Genomic DNA, 21,497 nt, shown 5'->3' with positions numbered 1-21,497 from the left:
TTGCTTTGGGGTGAAGCCTCTGAGTTTTCCGATGCAATTAACTTTCATCGCTGCCCGTGCCCGATACGCTGCACTTAAGCAGGTTGAATTAAGTGAAGTTCCATTAGTCCCCATCTCCCTAATGTCGCTCGTTAGTGGGGAGAGAGCACAGCGCATTACACTGATTAATGCAGGAGAAGAAAGAGGTTGAAAAGCAAGGAGGACCCCGCAGAGTGGACTCCGTTCAACTCATGGACATCCAGTGAAGCGGAATGTTGAAAGATTTGGGAGAGATAAGTCCTCCTTCACACAGTGCAGAGTTAAACTACGGAACTCACTGCCACAAGAGCAGCGTTGCTTACCAACCTAGATGGCTTTAAAAGGGGATTAGAGAAGGCCATTGAGGGCTCCTGGCTATGATGGCTCTGCTCTGCCTTCACAATCAGAGGCAGTAATGCTCCTGATTACCAGTTACTGGAAACTGCAGCAGGGGAGAGGGCTCCTGTGCTCAGGTCCCGCTTGCTGGCTTCCCACAGGCATTTGGGTAACCAATGTGAGAACAGGATGCTGGACTAGGATGAGTGATTGGCCTGATCTCCTTATGTCCTTCTGTTCTTAGTTTAGGACTTGACATCTTTCCGCAAGGTCTGCAAGACAGAGCTGTTCCGCCTGGCCTTTGGTTTGGACTCAGTTTGACCCTTATGTTTCTCTCCCCTTATGGTTTTGATCTGTGGGCTATTATTAAAATGAGGCTGCATTTTAAATTGTATTTTTAACCTGTATTTTAAATTGTTTCCCCCCCCCCTGAAGTTTTTATTGCAATTTTACTGGTGTTAGCCGCCCTGAGCCCAGCTCCAGCCAGGGAGGGCGGGGCATAAATTAAAAATTATATTATTATTATTATTATTATTATTATTATTATTATTATTATTATTGCCTTGCTTCACATCCCTCCTTCCTTCTCACTTTTCTCATGAAGTCTTGTTGAATTTGTATCCTGTCCTCCTTTCAAGGAGCCTCAGGGATGTCTGCAAGGTTTGCTAATTCCCCCTGCCTGCCTTGCATTTTATCTTCAAAACAACTTTGTGTGCTCAGTTAGGTTGAGAGATAGCGGCTCTTCCAATATGAGCTTCTTGGCTGGGCAGCCAGCCCAAATGGTCCGCTAGATGGGAATTTAAATGGACACACATGCACGCACGTGCGCGCGCGCACACACACACACACACACAGGTGGAAGCCCATTGCCTGAGGCATCTGTCACCAACCTGTTGCTTTCCAGATGTTTTGGACTACAATTCACAGCAGCATCTGACCGCTAGCCAGGGCTGATGGGATGCCATCCTGTAGAAAAATGAGTTAATGGAGCCCAGCTTCACACCAGACATTTAAAGCACTAAAATACCACTATACACAGTTGTTGTTGTTGTTGTTTTTTCTGTAAGACATTTTTGGGAACAGTTTATTAAAGCAACCAAGAGGAAATAAGCTGAACACTTCTGGAAATAAATGATGCAAGACAAGCCAGCAGTTTGCTTCCCTGCCCTTCAGGAACACCCCCTTCAGACAAATGTTGTTTTTTTCCTTTCCTTAGCCCTCGCCTCAAGGACTAAACCAAAAGGCTGGAGAAAGAGGGAACCCAAAGTAGATTCAGACACAGATAAAAAGGCACAAACATTTTAAGGATAAACTGGAAGAGGTTCTCGGGAGGAGCTAGAGGTGATCTTCAGCCACTCAGAACCATCCGCACCTACTCTTCATAGTTAATGCAGCCATTGCTGTCTTCATGGCCGGCCACAAGCATCTCTACTTCTTCCTCGGTCATCTTCTCCCCTAGGGTGACAAGCACATGGCGTATCTCTGCTCCCATGACCGTCCCGTTGCCCTCCTTGTCGAAGACCTCAGCCCCTCCACATAATCCTCAAAGCAGCCTTGATCCTTGTTCTTGGCAATGGTCTGCATCATGGGCAGGAACTGCTCAAAGCTCAGTGTCTTTGCATTCATTTCATCGCTCTTGGGGTTCCCCAGAACTTTCATGACTTCAGCATTGGTAGAATTATGGCCCAGGGCTCTCATGACATCGCCACACTGGCTGTACAGGATCTTCCCATCTCCAGTTCTGTCAAAGAGCTGGAAAGCCTCCTTGAACTCGGTGGTCTGGTCTTCTGAGAAGTCACACATGATTCCGGCTGCTGGCTGTTCCTCTCGCCTGGCGCTCTGATGCTTCCACCACTATACACAGTTGTGGTTTCCCCAAAGGACTCTGGGAGCTGTAGTTTGTAAAGGGTGCTTGTTAGGAGACCCCTCCCAGAGCTTCAGTGGTTTAATGATCAATCCCTCTTTGAAAGGAACTCTGGAAATTGTAGTTATGAGAGCTCTGTTATGGTCTGACACATTTGGAGAGCAATGGGGGGCAGTGCTAGCAGTGATTCCTGCATTGCCGGGGGTTGGACTACTACTACTACTACTACTACTACTACTACTACTACTACTAATAATAATTTGTTTATACCCCGCCCATCTGGTTGGGTTTCCCCAGCCACTCTGGGCAGCTTCCAACCAAATATTAAAAACAATACAGCATCAGATATTAAAAGCTTCCTTAAACAGGGCTGCCTTCAGTTGTCTTTTAAAAGTAAAATAGTTGTTTATTGCCTTGACATCTGCTGGGAGGGCTTTCCACAGGGCAGGAGGCACTACCGGGTAGGCCCTCTGCCTGGTTCCCTGTAATGTAACCTCATTTCTCACAGTGAGGGAACCGCCAGAAGGCCCTTGGCATTGGATCTCGGTGTCTGGGCTGGATGATGGGGGTGGAGACACTCCTTCAGGTATACAGGACTGAGGCCGTTTAGAGCAGCCTTGGCATTCCTCCCAACACTATAGTTCTATGATTCTATGAAAAGGCATTTTAGAAGATCTCCTCCAGGTCTGGATTTGGGTTTTGTTGCCTGGAGCTCTTGTCTGGTGTTGTGCAACTGTGGGATGCCATATTGCCTCTTAGCCTCAGTTTCCCATTTGTAAAAAAACAAAAAGGAGCGGAGGATATATTGCAGAGGTTTGTGCATTGATTTGGCACCGTTCATTCATTGGGACGGTCTTTAATGTGCTGACAAAGTCGCTAATTGGCTGTAATATTACTCCTTGTTGGTTTGGAAGTGAATATTGGGAATGGTTCTGAATTCAGATACCCCGCTAAAGCATCTTTTGGTGGCCTTGATCATTTTGCTCTGTAATCAATTTAGCCTACCTCGCAGGGTGATTGTGAGGGAGCGGGGGAAATAAAATAGCCCCAAGCTCCTGAGAAGAAATCTGGCATCTGCAAAAATGTGCCTCACATTATGGAAGGCGGGGTAAAGGTAAAGGGACCCCTGACCATTAGGTCCAGTTGTGACTGACTCTGCGGTTGCAGCGCTCTTGATTTTAGGAAACCTCAAAGCAGTTTACAAAAGAATAGCACAGTAAGATGATTAGTAAAACCAACAATAGACTGAAAAAGTATCAGCCATCTAAATATCTAGGCAGTCTTGTCTAAACAAAAATGTGGGCAGCGAAGGCGCCTGCCTGGTGTCAACAGGCAGGGAGTTCCAAAGTGTAGGCGCAAAACTGATTTTATGTTTCACAGATGGAAACAGTCAAGGGGGCATATTGTCAGGCTTCAGGGAATCAGATCCCTCCCACGGTGGCAGCCAAGAAGCAGAGAAACGATAAGCGTTTTCACCAAGTACTGTATTTTTTCATGTATAAGACTATATTTTTTCCTAAATTTTTGAAGTTTGAAATAAGGGGTTGTCTTATACACGGATAGTGCATAGTGCATTTTCTTAATTTTGAGTCCCAAAAATAGGGGGCGTCTTATACACGGGGGCATCTTATACACAGAAAAATATGGTGATTTATTCAATATTCACACAGAGAGACGAAGGAGTGCAGTATCCGCTAGATCAGGCACATCCAACTCCCAAGAGACTACAATCTACTCCCACTATAAAAATTCTGGAAGTGATCTACCAATGGGGGGGTGTGTGAAGCCAAAGTTGTTGAGATTTTTTCAGGGAGGGGGTTAATTAGCGTTAATCCAAGTAACGCCCCCCCCCCAATCTCTCCTATTCTACTCCACCCCTGCATTGGCTAATCTGAACTTTCTGCCTCTGAGCTGTATGTTCTACTACTTTCAATGTTCGCCTGGTCCTGGGAGAGGCAGGGGGTCCAGGAATGCTTTCCAGGACACTGAGACTGTCAGCTGTCTCTTCCTGGTGGTTCTTCTTCTTCCTGTTGTTCCTCTTCCAATATTTCCCAGCTTCTCCCCTCTGCAGCCTCTGAACTATGCCCTTCTGCAAACCACTGTTCTAAATCTATACTGTCCTCCTGTTCTCAGGAAGTTTCAGGAGAAGGGGTGGGGCAGCCCCCACCATTCCTCCTCAGTCCAGCCCCTGACACATATATATGTAATGCTCTTGATGCATATTAGTGACTTGCATTTATAGGCAAAGCCCAGCACTTAACCAATCGTTCCTTTCTTCTGTTTTGTCTCTTTTCTCCAGGACCCACGGAGCAAACACAAGTTCAAAATCCACACGTACTCCAGCCCCACCTTCTGCGACCACTGTGGATCCTTGTTGTATGGACTCATCCACCAGGGGATGAAATGTGACAGTAAGTCCAATTGCATTGAGAGAGATATGACCCAATCGCAGCATCTGGAGTCTGATTCACAATTTTCTTTGTGGATGCAGCAAAGTCCTTATGATCCCACTTTATCACTCCAGAGTATTGTGGATTAACTGTGTTGCTTGGGTGGGGAGAGTGGGGATTTAATGCACCCAGTGTTAGACTTGGCTGGTTTTATCATCCTAGTGAAGGAAACCGTTGCTTTTTTCCAAAAAAGAAACTTGAAACAATTTACAAAAAAAAACGAACATTTAAAAATGAGTATAAAGACAGGATAAAACAGCCTAAAATACACAAATAAATATATATATACCAACCCAACCCTCCAGACCACACCACTAAAATTCAATTGGGGAAGGGTCGTAGCCTAGTGGTTAGAGCATCTGCTTTGCATGCAGAAGGTCCCAGGTTCAATCCCCAGCATCTCCAGTTAGGGCTGGTAGGGAACACATTCTGAACTGCTGGAGAGCTGCTGCCAGTTAGTGTAGACCAGGGGTAGTCAACCTTTTTATACCTACTGCCCACTAACATGGTTCTTGATGGTAAAATTTCCTTACCACCCACCAGTCCTCTATGGAAGCTGGGCATGTTTAGCCTGGAGAAGAGGAGGTTAAGGGGTGATATGATAGCCATGTTCAAATATATAAAAGGATGTCACATAGAGGAGGGAGAAAGGTTGTTTTCTGCTGCTCCAGAGAAGCGGACACGGAGCAATGGATCCAAACTACAAGAAAGAAGATTCCACCTAAACATTAGGAAGAACTTCCTGACAGTAAGAGCTGTTTGACAGTGGAATTTGCTGCCAAGGAGTGTGGTGGAGTCTCCTTCTTTGGAGGTCTTTAAGCAGAGGCTTGACAACCATATGTCAGGAGTGCTCTGATGGTGTTTCCTGCTTGGCAGAGGGTTGGACTCGATGGCCCTTGTGGTCTCTTCCAACTCTATGATTCTATGATTCTATGGAAGAAGGATTCAGCTTGTGCCATAGAACCCCCTACCGCCCACCTAGAATCCTGAAATGCCCACTAGTGGGTGGTAGGGATCAGGTTGACAACCCCTGGTGTAGACAGTGCTGAACTAGAAGGCCCAATGGTCTGGTTTGGTATAAGGCAGCTTCATATGTTCCTAAAATTAAGATCCCAAAGGCCAGGGTGAAAAGGCCGGTTTTGCCTGGCACCTAAAAACAGCCAGTGATGCTGCCAGGCATGCCTCATGGTAGGGCAGAGAGCATCCCACAAATGAGGGGCCACTACTGAAAAGGCTTTTTCTCATGTGGCCACCCTCAGCACACAAAGAAGGGCCTCGAATGAAGAACACAGGGTCCATGTTGGGAGAGGCACTCTTGAGCTATTGGGGAGCCCCATAAGGTTCACTCCCCAATGATATCTCCAGGCCAGAAAGGGAGACAGCCCTGTCCGAAACCTTGGAGAGTCACTGCTAGCCAGTGTGAACAATATTGAGCTAGATGGACTAAAGTCTGGCTCTGCATATGGCAGATTTTGGTGTCCTATTCAAATCAGCCCATAATTCTGAACCATGAGGACTGGAATCTTGCTTTATTTTTAAGAGTGAAGCTATAGCTCAGTGGGAGAACATCTGCTGTGCATGCAGAAGGTCCCAGGTTTAATCCCCAATGGCATCTCTAGGTAGGGCTGCGAGAGCTCCCACCTGAAACACTGGAACGACTGCTGCCAGTCAGTGTAGGCAATACTGAGTTAGATTGCTATGCCTTTTACGGAGTCAGGACCACTGGCCCATCTAGCTTAGCATGCCAACGAGGCACCTTCTAGATGTTATGGACTACAACTCCCATCAGACCCCTCCAGCATGCCCTGCAGACAGGGATGGTGGCAGTTGTTTTCCGCAGCATCTGCAAGCACTGCTTTGGCTACTGGCTCTCTACGTCTCCCAGCAGTGTCCCTCCAGAATTTTAAACCATTTTGAACCTGGGACCTTCTGAATGCAAAGCAGATGCTCTAACCCAGGGGTCAGCAAACTTTTTCAGCAGGGGGCCGGTCCACTGTCCCTCAGACCTTGTGGGGGGCTGGACTATATTTTGAAAAAAAATATGAATGAATTCCTATGTCTAATAATAATAATAATAATAATAATAATAATAATAATAATAATATATTTATTGTCATTGCCCCCTCTCGGGGACAACGAAATTACTTGGCTGCTCCATCCACCCAGCTAGGGCACTCCACACAAAATCAGAACAACTATAAAAACACTAATTAAAACAATACAGTATAATACAGCAAATAACCCAGAGATGCATTTTAAATAAAAGGACACATTCTACTCATGTAAAAACATGGTGATTCCTGGACCATCTGCAGGCCAGATTTAGAAGGCGATTGGGCCAGATCCGGCCCCCGGGTCTTAGTTTGCCTACCCATGCTCTAACCGCTAGGCTATGGCCTTCCTGCCACCTCTCACTTCCCCCAGACAGTGACAGAAGCTGGAGCCGGTTTGCTTGCTTTCTCACCAGGACGTAGCTGCTACTCTCCTCCACTGCTGGATCAATAAATCTCGTATGTTGACCTTTTCCTTTCAATGCTACCACACCCTTTGATTAAGGCCACGAGTCTCCTTATTTGTGCAGAGCTGGTGTGGTCAAATCCACCAGCGGAGGCTCTGCTGTGTTTACAAGAAAAGGGAATCTGAGTGAAGCCTCAGTTGCAAGAAGTGGAACAGGCAGCCGTGAAGATGTTGCAGCCTTATCGTTGCTGGTGCTTGTTTGTATAGCACCATCCAAGGACACAGAAGAAAACACAAGCAAAGGAGACATCTCCTTGTCTTGAGCCCCTTGCAATTCAGAATTCAAGAGCGGAGGAGACAACTGAAGGAGGGAGGGAGGAGTACAGAAGGGAGGGAGGGAGGGAGGGAGGGAGGGAGGGAGGGAGGAAGGAAGGAAGGAAGGAAGGAAGGAAGGAAGGGAGGGAGGAAGGAAGGAAGGAAGGAAGGAAGGAAGGAAGGGGAGAGAATTAAAAAGGGATGCAGAATTCAGGCAGAGGTGGTGGCAAGCTCACATCAGTGATGGTACCCGCTGAATTTAAGGATAATTGAACATCTGAGGAACAAGGAGATCCAGGATTCATAGAATCATAGAACTGCAGATTTGCAAAGGACCCTCAGGGGTCCTGTAGTCCAACCCCCTGGCTCAGTTACAGGGAGGGAATAGGGAAGGAAGGGTTCCAGTGCTGCCTCTCCAACAATACAATAGGGGTACAAGAAATATGGCATACAGGAGATCCAGTTCCCAAGGCAGCTACAGAGCCAGTGTGGTGTCATGGTTAAAGTGCCAGACTAGGACCTGGAAGACCAGGGTTCAAATCCCTACTCAACCCATGAAGCTCACTGGGTGTGACTTTGGGCCAGTCACTGCCTCACTAACCTACCTTGCAAGGTTGTTGTGGGGATTAAATGAGATGGGGAGATCCATGGACACCATGGGGGGGGGGGAGAAGGTGGAGTATAAATGCAAGCGATAAATAAATAAGAATAAGCAGAAAGAACAGCAGAATCTATTGCCCTGGTTTGCCCTTCCCAGATTCACCTGAGTTGCCCTTTTTGCTTTCACTCTGCAACAAGGAACGCTAGAAAAAAGTGACTTTTTCGTACAAAGTAAGAGCTGGACTTTTCAGAGGGGGGTGGAAGGTTCTCACGGGGGGTGGGGTGGAAGAAATGCTGTTCCCTCTCAGGATGAAATTGCTGTTGGGTGGGGGGGATCACATGGATCGGGCCTAGGAAGACCTCTAATGGTCACTGTGTAAATTACAACCTCCTCTTAAATGGTTTATTTATTGAATTTTTATCCCACCTTTTTAACTATCTGTGGCTTTTTTAGAGTGGGTGGGATGCTTTAATGCATTCTACCTCCTGGTTTTAATGTTTGCATGTTTTTGTTTTGGGTAAGTTGCTTAGAGTTGTCATGGCAAAAAATGGCGGCTAATGAATCTACTTAATGATAATAATTCTGCAGAGTAGCTCGCTGGGGCCACTGCAATGGAGATGGTGGAAGGAGAGATCTTAGAGGAGTTGATGGATGTAAATGAGGTGGGACAGGAACTCATCAGGTCTCAAGCCCACAATCCTCTAGGTGTCTGGTGGCATGTAGGGGTTTTTAGATGGTCAGACTAGGGCCTGTGGGGGACTAGGGTTCAAATCCCCACTTGGCCATGAGGCTCACTGGGTGACCCAGGGCCAGTCTCTGCCTGTCAACCTACCTCACAGGTTTCTTGTGGGAACTAAATGAAGAGGAGGAGAGCCATGTGTGCTACCTTTAGCTCCTTGGAGAAAAAAGTGGGATATTAGTGCAACCAAAGAACAAAGAAATAAATATAATTTTTCAGGTGGAAGGCAGGGGAGAATCTAGTGTGTGTTCAAAAATAAACAGCAGCCAAAACCTATGTGGTGTCCCATTAAAGGAGGTGGAGTGCATGATATCCTGATGGCAGGCAAAGCACAATGTACTGAACCCCATTTTGGGACCTAAAGTCTCTCCTTCTGATTCTCTCTCCACCAGCCTGCATGATGAACGTCCACAAACGCTGCGTGATGAACGTACCAAGTCTCTGTGGCACGGACCACACTGAGCGCCGGGGCAGGATACACATCACGGCGGAAATTGAAAACGAGGTCCTCACCGTCGTAGGTGAGTCTGGGAGTGGGTGGTTTGCTTTGTGGTTCCTTGAGGGAAAGTTCAGGAGCAAAAACGTCTTGCCTCCCTCCTTGCCTTCCAAAGAGCTTTCGGCACTTCAAATCCATGTGATGGGGTGAGCTCCCGTTGCTCTGTCCCAGCTCCTGCAATCTAGCAGTTTGAAAGCACACCAGCGTGAGTAGATAAATAGGTACTGCTGTGGCGACAGGTAAACTGTGTTTCCATGCACTCTGGCACTCATCACAGTGTCCTGTTGCACCAGAAGTGGTTTAGTCATGCTGGCCACATGACCCGGAAAGCTGTCTGTGGACAAACGCTGGCTCCCTTGGCCTGAAAGTAGAGATGGGTGTTGCACCCCATAGTCAAATTCAACTGGAATTAACCATCCAAGAGTCCTTTACCTTTACCTTTTATTAATAATAATCATTGAATTTATAGCGTGCCCTTCCTCCCCAAGAGGTCGGGGCAGCAAACAGATGTACAACTGAAAAGCAGAATTAGAAACATTCTTCCACCCATTGACCTCGAGGTTGCCAGGAACAGTCTTCTTCAGCCACCACCAAATGTGTGGGTAAGCAGGAATGTTTTTGAATTCCTCTTGAAAGGTAATCATGATGGAGACAGGCACACCTCCCTAGGGGAAGGCATTCCACAACCGGGGAGCCACCACTGAAAAGGCCCTGTCATGGGTCGGCACCAACCAGGGAATCCCCTACGGAAGCACCACCACGAAGGGCTCACCTGCTGATCGCAGGGTTCAAGACGGTTGGTACAGAGGTAGATGATCTTTTAGGGATTTGGGCTGCAAGCCATTTAGGGCTTTATATGGTAGCACTAACCCCTTGGAAATGTGTGTTCCACGTATATGAACATAAAAAGAGCCTGCTGGATCAGGCCAGTGACCCATCCTGTCCAGCATCCTGTTCTCACAATGGCCAACCACAATGGCTGTGGGAAACCCTCAAGCAGAATTCAATCTCAAGAGCATTCTCCCCTCCTGCAGCTTCCAGCTTCTCTTTCTGAGCAGGGGATACATTTAACCACTTTATGCTTCTTCAAGCAGGAGAATAAGGGTATTTTATTGCTCCAAGTCTTCCCTACCTCTCAACAGCTGCTTCTTCCTCCCAGATGCACGAGCAATTGCTCCAGCCTACTGTCTGTGATCTCTGGGGTTTTGGTGTCCTGAAATGACCTTAGCATGTTTCAGATGTTTTGTCTTAGACAAATACTGTGGACTACCGCTCCTCATTCACCCAAACCAAACACTGCTCTTCTGAGCTTTGGGTCTGTGGTATGAAGTGCACAGAGGAAAAGTATTTTAGGACTACTGCACAGAGGAATTCAGTGTGAGGTGCTGTTGCTTCTTGAAGTGAGGAGCTAATTCCCACCCTCCTGTTTCTCACCATTTCACACCTGTCCTCAGTGGGAATTAGTGAGAGAGCACCCTGAGGAGTCTGAATCACATTTTCCGCAAATATAAATCTGTATGTGGTTTACATTTTTTAAAAAAACCAAATGCAGATTTTGGCAATCACACAGGGTCCCTGGACGTTTGACAGTCTATTGATCCCTGTGCCACCACTGTGATTGCTTCCCCGCTGCCACCAACCCGTTTCCCTCGGGTACACACGGAGTCCAGACAGTTGTTAACATTAAACCAAATAAACAAGTTTATTTTATAAGCATTAACAAGTTTATGGTTTCAGATAATGTTTCTTGTCAGTTTCTTAATCTTAGTTTCTTTACCGGCCTATACCTTCCTAATAACTTCTAACTGATTATCCAAACTGTCTATTTGACTCCTCTTAACAGATTCTCTCACTCTCTCACATCAAACTATCCCAACCCACCGACTTATCCTCCCTCTGTCTTCTCTAACACCCAACTGACTCCCCAACAACACTCACTCTAAGTCCTCCCCTTGGGTTCCCACTGGCCAATCACTTCACACTCATTTAACCCTTTCCTTATGACCCAGCATGATGTCACCTAGGGCAAACGCCACGCAGATATACAATAGTGATACTTAGTACTTTAAAAAGTACTATCACTACAAACATAACCAGTGGTGTCAAGGTTCAGGGGGTCAAATAACCATTAATATTTCTGCAATGGGGCCCCTGTTTCCTAGAGCTGCCCAGTCAGCATGAAAAGGGAGCTTTTTAGCCAATGAGAAGTCTTCTCACCCTTTGTGCCCATTGGAGCCAATTGGAGTGAAAGGAAGTGAGTCAACCACTGAGGATGGGCTCCTAGGGTCACTCTGGAGAAGGTGCACAGGAAGAACACCAAAGAGGAGTTGTTGTGTATGCTCCAAAGCTAAGCACCTAGGAACACCAAAAAGATGAGGAGATTCAACTTTAAGAGAATGGGGTGCATGTTCTGTTTGCTACGAAGGAAAACACAACTTGAAGTGTCTCTGAAATTTGATATTGGAGCATTCCAAATAATTTGCCTGTGGATGTGCACAGAAAATGTGGAGAGTTGCATTGTTCTTTGCAGGGCACCCCTAATTATTATTATTATTGTATATTTATAACATGATTGTGTCATCTCAGAGTATTGCATAATCTTAGAAAGGGTATGGCTATGACTACACTTCTGAACATAACGCTAGTAATCAAGGACTGAAAGCTCATTTGACATGCATCAAAATTTAAATGAGCATGAAACTCACCAGTGGGTCAAGAAAAAATAACCCAATCATTTCACGTCCCAAAGTAGCTCCAAAGTTGAAATTAGTACCTAGCCATTCTCCCCTGTCAGAAACGATAACAAGAAGCCCTCTTATACCTCAACAGCCAGCAAGTCCTCTCAAGAGTTCTTCTTCTGGATGAAGGCTCCCTTATGACGTCTCTCAGAGCTGGGGGGGGGGGCAAGGCAGGTAAAAGCAGGCCACTCCCTGATGAACTGCATCATGATGGCAACACTGAATATTCTACACTTTAATTTCTTTGGAGTGAGAACTATTTGTTTTAGCAAAGCAGAAACTTAACATTTCAGTTGTCTAAACATTCACTTGCCCACTGTCAATCATGTTTTGTTCTATTACTTCTCCCTGGTCCTGAGTGCTGCTTTGGCACCTTTTTTTATTTTACTTATTTTACTTCTACTTCTTCCTCCTTCTTAGAGGAGGCATGGAGAAGAATTTCATTTGGTCCCTATTTTTAGGCACACAATTTGCACTTCCCAGACTAATACACAGATTGGAGCATAATTATCCTTCAGATTTTGCAATATAGATTTTTGTGATACCAAAATGCTTTGAAATGTGTGTTTTAGGTTAATAGATGTTTATAAATGCATACACTGAGATACACATGGTAAAATGCATACTTAGGTACCTACACAATACACTTATGAATAAATGCCTATGACTCTGAGGTGGGTGGGTCCATCCCTCAATACCACCCACGAAAGGTCTATGCTGTGATGGAGTGCTGGCACAGTCATAATTTGCTGTGCAGTGAACTCCCAGAGGGCAGGCGAGTGTATTGTGAGTCAGGAAACAAATATTTTTACAAGGAATGCTTAACAGTCATTGAAAGGGGGAGTTTTGGCTCATCTTGGGGGGGGGGGGAACATGATAAACAAAAGCTGCAAAGCATGTTTCTGAGGTAGTAGTGCTGTACCCAAGCCAAGGGAGGAGTCATGAATTGCTGAGTCAAGGCAAAGCAGACTGGCTGGCTCATCTTGAATCATCTCCAAGAAATGGCAGTTGGAAGTCTGGCAATTGCTGCTGTTCCTTTTTTCAGTGCATCTGAAATTCCAGCCTGTAATTTCATAGATCTGTAGAGTTAGAAGAGATCTCAAGTGTCACATCTAGTCCAACCCCCTGCAATGCAGGAATTGCAGCTGAAGATTCCCGGACAGGTGGCCATCCAACCATGGCTTGAAAACCTCAAATGAAGGTGATCCGCCACCTTCCAAGGTAGTCAATCAGCTCTTACCTTCAGGAAGTCCCTCGGTTTACCACAAATGCATCCACCCACACACCTCATTTTTTAATGAAATAAAAAAGGAGGTGCCATAGGTTAGTGCATCTGTCTTGCATGCATAATAATAATAATAATAATAATAATAATAATAATAATAATACATATAAAAACATTGTTGTTTAGTCGTGTCCGACTCTTCGTGACCCCATGGACCAGAGCACGCCAGGCACTCCTGTCTTCCACTGCCTCCCACAGTTTGGTCAAACTCATGCTGGTAGCTTCGAGAACACTGCCCAAGCATCTCGTCCTCTGTCGTCCCCTTCTCCTTGTGCCCTCCATCTTTCCCAACATCAGGGTCTTTTCCAGGGAGTCTTCTCTTCTCATGAGGTGGCCAAAGTATTGGAGTCTCAGCTTCAGGATTTGTCCTTCCAGTGAGCACTCAGGGCTGATTTCCTTCAGAATGGAGAGGTTTGATCTTCTTGCAGTCCATGGGACTCCCAAAAGTCTCCTCCAGCACCATAATTCAAAAGCATCAATTCTTCAGCGATCAGCCTTCTTTATGGTCCAGCTCTCACTTCCATACATCATATAAAAACATAGTAAAACATAAAACATTAATGCCTTCCCAAGTTCAATCTCCTATATCTCCAGGTAAGGCTGAATGTAAATCCTGGACAGCCACTGTCAGTCATTGTAGACAGTACTAGTACTGAGCTACAGATGGAACAATGGCTCTGTGTGAGGCTCCTTCCTGTGTTTAGTCCTCCATATTGTGGAGTTGATTGGGAAGGGTGGGTTTATTTCACACGAATAGTACTGTCTTTCCAGAGCAGCCTTTCTCAGCTTGCTGCCTTCTAGATATTTTTGATTTACAACTCCATGCTGGCTGGGACTGATGGAAGCTGTAGTCCATAACATCTGGAGGGCACCAGGTTGGGGAAGGGCTCTTCTCAAGCATTCCTTCTGGTCTTTTGGAATTTTGTTTTCCAGGAAAACACGAGGTTGCCTTCTACAGAACGAAGCCTCTTTCTGGGAGGCACAGATGTATCTAGAGTGCTCTCTTGTGGCATTGGAAGCAAAGAGCATGGGTAAAGCCAGGAAATCCAAAGGATTTTGTTCAAAAGGACAGAAAGCATGTCTCATCTATGGTGAATCTTCAGAGGGATTTGTGGGTTAGTCATGCGGCCAATCTGGATGCCTAGATCAAGGGCGTTTTTCAGCCTAGCCCTAGAACTGGAAGCCAGCCCAAGAAATTTGTGATACCCACCCTTGGCACTAGAAATTGAGAAGGTCTGAATACCAGTTGCTGGAAAGTGCAGGAGGGGAGAGTCATGATGTGCTCAGGTCCTGTTAGTGGGATTCCCCCTGGCGCTTCTGGTTGGCCACTGTGAGAACAGAATGCTGGACTAGTTGACCCGTTGACCTGATCCACCAAGCTCTTCTTAAGTTCTTATGGTCTTGCATTTGAGTCCTGCTTGTGGGTCTCCCACAGGCATGTGGTTTGCCACTGTGAGAACAGGATGTACAGTGGTACCTCTGGATGCGAACAGGATCTGTTCCGGAGCCCCATTTGCATCCTGAGTAGAACACAACCCGCGTCTGCGCGGCTCGCGATTTGCTGCTTCTGCGCACGCACGTGATGTCATTTTGAGCAGCTGCGCATGCGCAAGTGGCGAAACCCAGAAGTAACGTGTTCCGTTACTTCCGGGTCACTGAAGAGCGTAACCTGAAAACACTCAACCTGAAGCATATGCGGGTGGCGCTGTGGGTTAAACCACAGAGCCTAGGACTTGCCGATCAGAAGGTCAGCGGTTCGAATCCCCATGATGGGGTGAGCTCCTGTTGCTCGGTCCCTGCTCCTGCCAACCCAGCAGTTCGAAAGTATGTCAAAGTGCAAGTAGATAAATAGGTACCACTTCGGCGGGAAGGTAAATGGCGTTTCCGTGCACTGCTCTGGTTCGCCAGAAGCGGCTTACTCATGCTGGCCACATGACCCAGAAGCTGTACGCCAGCTCCTTCGGCCCATAAAGCGAGATGAGCGCTGCAATCCCAGAATCGGTCATGACTGGACCTAACAGTCAGGAGTCCCTTTACCTTACCTTTACCTTATGACTGTACTGAGTTACCATCCCATTAATGCAAGGATTTATGTTTGTGCAGCAGGCCTCTCCCCTGTCTCCTTCTCCCATGCACCCCCTAAAACTGTTCTAGGGGGTTCCCCCAATCCTCTAGAGCAGATTTGGGGAGGGCAAGGAATGTGCAGGGCGGGGGGAGTCCCATTGCACAAGTGGAAATCCTTGCACTGATGGGGAATGGTTACTTAGTGCTGTTTTGGATACAAATCGGGATAGGGATTCAAATTGCAATGCAATAAAATACAATATAACAAATAAAAGAAGCAGTAAAGATACAGTTAAAGCATCTAGCACCGTGCAGTACAATTGCTACAATTTAAAAAATCATTAAGTGGTCCAGCCAGAGCCTCAGTGATTTTCGTCTGTGGGAGGGAAAGTTTGGGACCTGCAGATATAGCATGGTATCTAAGCCACCCCTAACCGACAGAGATCTGAACATGATTTACAATCATGTTTTAAAGCAAGAAAATTCAATATAAGCTTGAAACCAAAATTAAAAGTCAGGCCGTATCAATGCATCAGATGAATATCCATCAGCTATAGCTGGCTCAGAGGCAGAGCATCTGCATGGCATGCCTCAAGTCCCAGGTTCAATCCCTGACAGTTCCAGGAAGGGCTGGGAGAGACCCCCTAGCTGAAAGCCTGGAAAGCTGCTGCCAGTCAGTGCAGACAGTACTGAGCTACATGGCCCAATGGTCTCGCTCAGTGTAAGGCTGATTTCATTATTACTAATGACACTATTGATCACAAATAATTTCTCCCCACCAAAGGTCTGGGTGAAGACCTAAGTTTTTAATGGGCACCAAACCCAAATAAGGAAGGCAGCAGACATGTCTGAAGTCAGGGAGTTCCATAAATGAGGAGACACCACAGTGTAGATTGTATCCCATTTGATCCAAGTCACACCCACCTGCCCATCAGCTGATGTCACTCTGATGGGCAGGGGACATCAGCTGATGGTCAGAGGGTGGGGGTCAATTCTATCTTAGCTGCATGTGCCAGTTCCCCACAGGAAACTGGTGCACTCAGTCAACACAGTCTGTTTTAACACACACACATCATCTGCTGATGAGCAGGGGTCAAATTCTGTCCAGCTTGGCAGGAGTCAGTGCAACCCCCTTCCTGAATCAGGTAACCAATACTAAAAAAAAAATCCAGTTCCAATACAAACACCTTCCATCCTGCAGGATTCATAGACTCATAGAATTGTAGCAGTGGATGCGGCCCCAAGAGTCATCTAGTTCAAACCCTTGCAATGCAGGAATCACAACTAAAGAATTGGTGTTATATGATGCAATTAGCTGTGATGCGCCAAACTCAGGCAGCTGCACTCTACGCTTCGTGAAGCTTCTAGTCTGTCTTCAAGGGGAGCCCCATGTAGAGTGCATTGCAATGATCTGATCGGCAGGTTATCATAATGAGCTGGATTAAATTTTCTTTAATTCAAAAGTAAGAAATTGTACATCTTTCTGCTTTGTTGCATCAACTGATGTGGCTAAAGGGTGAAGATTAGGATGATTGCTGAGCTTGGCGAGAGCTGGGGTGCTCTGGCAGTGGAAGTGAGGCTTGCAGTACAGCAGCAGAAGTGGGAGCAGGGTGCAGCAGTGAGTGGGGGCAGAAGACAGCAATTTCTGTTTCATCTCAGGTGGCAAAATGGGAACAGGCTGCTAATGCGAACACCTACAACTCTGATCAACCCCAACCAACGTGGCTGGACAATGCTGGGGCTGATGAAAATTGCATTCCGAAACATCTGGAGGATGCCAGGTTGATGAAGGCTGCCAGTGACAATTCAGAACCCCCTCTGGTTCTCCATGCACAGTTTTCGCTGGGGAATCAATTCATCACTCCTGAAAAAGGGGCAACAAGGAGACCCTTTCACCACCTTTAGCAAGCCTGTGTGTGAAAACAAAGTAACACAGCGTGCTAAGGAATATCTAACCATTGACTAGTCACTTAACTGGCCACTAGTCCCTATGACTTAATTAAGGGGTGACCTTGAATGCCCAACATTTGTGATTAAGAAAATTACTCACTTTGTGGTGCAGTCGCAATATCAGCCCGTAGATGGCAGTGCTTGACTTCCAGAATCTTTTAGGGCTTTGACTGCCTGGCGTTTGATTTCAAAAGCCACCAGAAATGGCTGGTGTTATAGCGGGATTCAAGGTCGTGTTGCAAGGCTTTGGAAAGAAAGCACCCCACCCCCACCATCTCTTTGATGCAGGCAGCTTCTCTCGGTGACTTAAGATCAGCCGAGGAGGAATCTTCTAAGCTTGCCTGTGTTTCATCTGATTTGCTTTTCTTGTTACAAATTCCTTATTACCAATTCCTTCATAAATATAGAATGTGGTATCTACGTTGTCAGAAACCCCGGCTTCCTCCTGCCCCTGAAGGTTGCGGATCAGCATTTGAAAATGTTTTAGCTGCATCTGTTGACTTCAGAGGGGAAAGACTAAACCAGGGAACGAATAACAAAGAGCCTTGTGGTATCTTAAAGATGACTCAACTTATTGTGGCAGAAGCTATGAAATCTCTTGCTCTTGCTGCAATCCACTAACACGGCCACCTCTCTGGAAATTATTTGCACATTGTTCAGGACCTTGGACAGTAACTGTGATCTGTGCCTTGTTCCCTTCTTGACTCATTCCCAGTTTCCCTGAGATCTCTGCTATCATGCTTGTCAGAGCAAGGAAGTTATAGCTATTGCTGGCCCCCAAAATAAATCTGAGACTAAGAGAACCAAGTGTGCTTGTTTTGAAAGGTTCAGAATTCTATTTTTCCCTTTATGTGTGTTTGTGCAGATTATGCCTAATTTCTAAACTACAATTCACAGGATTCTTTTCGAGGGGGAATGTGCTTTGAATGTGATCCCAAAGTCAGCTGCTGGAGCAAGTTATCTGCTTGGAGCTGTCCAACTTCCTGCAACTTCAGCCTGACCCTGTCTCCTTCCTGACACCTGCCTAGGCCATTTATCTCGCCCCCACTCATGGTCAGGAGAGGATAGCCTAGTTTATGCAAGCATTTGGTTCCCTTCCCATTTAATTTTATTTAGGTGTGTGGAAACAATCATGGAAACGAGCCCTTAAGGTTCTTCTCAAAGTGTGGTTTTAAGGATTCCTTCCAACCCTTCTCCAGTTTGGATCATGGTCTAGGTTAGAGAAGGACCCTCTTTCACCTTGAAGATGTACAAATCCCAAGGGATACTGCAGTGGGTGCTCTGATGCGTTGTGGAGCATTTCGTGGTGATGGAGAGAGAGAAGTCTCCTCCTTCTCTAGACTCTCGTTGGTGCCATTGCCAGCACATCCTCCAGAGTTAAATGCAAGCAGAAGTGGAAGATTGGGAGGAGGCGTTGGGGATGGGTGAGAGTCCACTGTGTCTCACTTTCCAAGTTCTTAGGAATTGGTTCAAGTGATGAGTTGATTTCACTTTGACTTTGATGTGTGGGGAGAGGAATTGGCTCATTTCCAGTTGAAATGGAGGATCAGCTAGTTGTTCTCACTTAATCTAATTGTATTAGATTTGGATTTGCTCTGTTGCTCTGTTACAAATGGTTAGTATTTTGAGGTCTTTTGTGAATTGTAGTTATTGCAAGCCACCTTGAGTGCTCTGTATAGGAAAAGGAGGCCAGGGTTAAAATATTGATACACAAATCCAGAAACCATCTTGGGAAATGTTCCTTGACTGCTGAGCCACACAGTTCGAAATCCACACATTCCCATGTTTCAGGGGAAGGGAATCCAACTGCAGAATATCCAGTCTATTCTAGTTCCACCAAAATGTCACCAACACAGCCCGGAGTCACTCCTTATTACTTCACAAATCCCATGGTTGATCCCATGAAACTGTAGCTTGCTTGAAGCAACACATGGAAGAAATGCATCGCTCTTTGTTTTTGTCCCATGTCCCTAGGTTGCTGGCCGTTTTGCCACCCGGCATCATTCTGAAGGGCAAATCCATTTGGCAGTTCAAGGTTAATCTGTCCCTTTCTCACGTGGGATTGGTTCTTCCTGCACAGACCTGATACTTGCTAATTGAATGAGTTGATGAAGTGAGTCGTTGGCCCAAACTGGAACAAATTATGCAGCAATTAGATAAACAAGCTAGAAATGCATTAATTAATGTGCACCGGCCCAGGAAGATGCTGCTGTAAGAAGGGCGGTGCATTTTCCATTATAAATATATGTGCAAATTTATTCTTCTGCAGTGTATTAATTACATGTTATAAGGAATGGTGGCACTAATCTTTCTTCCACTTGCTTCATGGAACTGACTCAATCTTCAATGCCCAGATGGGGCCACCCTCACATAATACTACTGCTAGGAAGAAGGGGAAGGCGATGGACTACATTGGCTGGGTTTTATCTCCTGGGTTTTTTTCTGGATCCATTTCAGGATCTTATCCCTCCCTGGGACTTTGCACCATCACCTTCAGTTGCCCCAAGGTGGCAGGGGGAGGCTGCCTCACAGTTTGGGAATAACTGCCCCAAGTAATGAAGGTGTGCTGTGATGTGCTTTTCCTTGCCTGTTGATGGAGGCTGTCATACATGTGATTGACTTCATGATGCACTAAGCAGAAGTTGACCCTGGGGAGTTAGAAGTTGCAGATTTGGAAAGCACTGGCTCCTCTGTTTTTTGGAAGAAAGAGCAATGATGTAGAATAAGGCAGCCTCAATTCAGCTGGCAGTGGTCAGGAAGAAAAGAGGAAATATGGCTCATGTTAAATTGCCAACTAGTCTCTATTTCCATAATAGAAACTGAGGCTGACAGCTGTGAGCTAGTCAGAGAGGACCTGCTAAGTTGGGGTTTGCATCCCCACTCTGTGTCCGATTTTCCATCCATGTGTCTGGACTTTGTATGTTTGAATGGAGGAGATAATTGATCCTCTGTAAACAGCAAAATATCCAAATTTCACATCTACACTCCTGGGGTCTGAACTGGAGGTGACTGTGGAGGAATGAGACCTTGGGGTCATAGTAGATAGCTCAACGAAGACCCTGACCCTGTGTGCAGTGGCTGTGAAGAAGGCAAATTCCACTCTGTGGATCATTGGAAAAGCAACTGAAAAATGAGACTGTTGCTATCATAACACCATTATGCAATTCTTTGGTGTGATTGTGTTTGGAATGCTGTGTATCGTTCTGGTCACCTCACCTCCAAAAGGATATTGCAGAGTTGGGAAAGGTCCAGGAAAGGGCAATCCAAATGGTCAAGGGGGTGGAGTGACTCCCCTATTGTCAGGTGCTGGTGTGGTTGCTCGAGAGCAAACAGGCAAGACTCTGACCTGTTGTTTCCAGGCTTTATTATTAGTGCAAACTATTTACAGTGAAGAGCTTCGCAAGTTCATGTCTGGCTCACTCGCTAGCAGAATCTGGGAGTGGGCGGTCCTTATACATCATCCACATAACAATTGCATGACCCCCAACCTTTTCCTCCCTTCCCTGCTCCTAAACCTCCTGCGCAGAATGGGCGCTGGCAAAGGGGTGCTTCCCTCCCCTTCGGTTTGCTCAGGCTCGGTGTTAAGGCTCTCCCTAGCATCCCCTGCTCTCACCACTTCCTCTCCACTGGAGGTGGGGCTTCCCTTCTCTCCAGAGGAGGAACTGGTTCGCAAGATTTTCGGAGGTTCCCTATAACACAACTGTCCTTCCACCTCTTGCCTCTGAGCTGATGGCAGTTCCCTGGCACCTAGTTCTAGAGAAAAGGCAACTAAGAGGTGACATGATAGACATTTATAAAATTGTGGATGGCATGAAGAAAATGGATTGAGGAAAAAAACTTTTCTCCCTCTCTCCTAACCCTGGAACTTAGCAGACATTCAGTGAAGCTGAAGGCTGAAAGGTCCAGGAAGGCAGTTCAAAGGAAGGACTTATTCAGGCAGCACATAGTTAAAGGATGGAACTTGCTCCTATGGGAGACAGTGATGGCCACCAACTTGGATACCTTCAAAAGAGGAGGTGGAAGAGGTCTCTCAGTGGCTATTAGCCCTGGTGAATATACTCTGCCTCCACAGCAGTAATGGCTTCTGAAGACCAGTTGCTGGGTACTGCATGAGAGGGATGTGCTATTGTGCTTGTATTCCCTCAGGCATCTAGTCAGCTTCTGTGAGAAAAGGATGTCGGACC

At 46.2% G+C, this 21,497-nt stretch overlaps 1 protein-coding gene and 1 pseudogene across 3 annotated transcripts in view; one reads left to right on the top strand and one right to left on the bottom strand.

The window, feature by feature from the left end:
* Positions 1 to 21,497, top strand: part of PRKCB (protein kinase C beta) — a 183,175-nt gene that overhangs the window by 87,591 nt on the left and 74,087 nt on the right. For both annotated transcript variants that reach the window (XM_083712071.1, XM_083712070.1), the window contains exons 4-5: positions 4,518 to 4,629; positions 9,173 to 9,301. In XM_083712071.1, the coding sequence (XP_083568197.1) occupies positions 4,518 to 4,629; positions 9,173 to 9,301 (241 nt within the window). The remainder of the gene's footprint in view (positions 1 to 4,517; positions 4,630 to 9,172; positions 9,302 to 21,497) is intronic.
* LOC310830919 (myosin light polypeptide 6 pseudogene) lies at positions 1,423 to 2,204 on the bottom strand (annotated as a pseudogene). Its single transcript has one exon. The product of its transcript is annotated as a myosin light polypeptide 6 pseudogene (transcript).

This window comes from Podarcis gaigeae (assembly GCF_964106915.1).
Source record: "Podarcis gaigeae genome assembly, chromosome: 14".
Classification (NCBI taxonomy): Eukaryota; Metazoa; Chordata; class Lepidosauria; order Squamata; family Lacertidae; genus Podarcis; species Podarcis gaigeae.
Note: the sequence above shows the minus strand (reverse complement) of the source record. Positions and strands in the feature narration are given on the sequence as shown.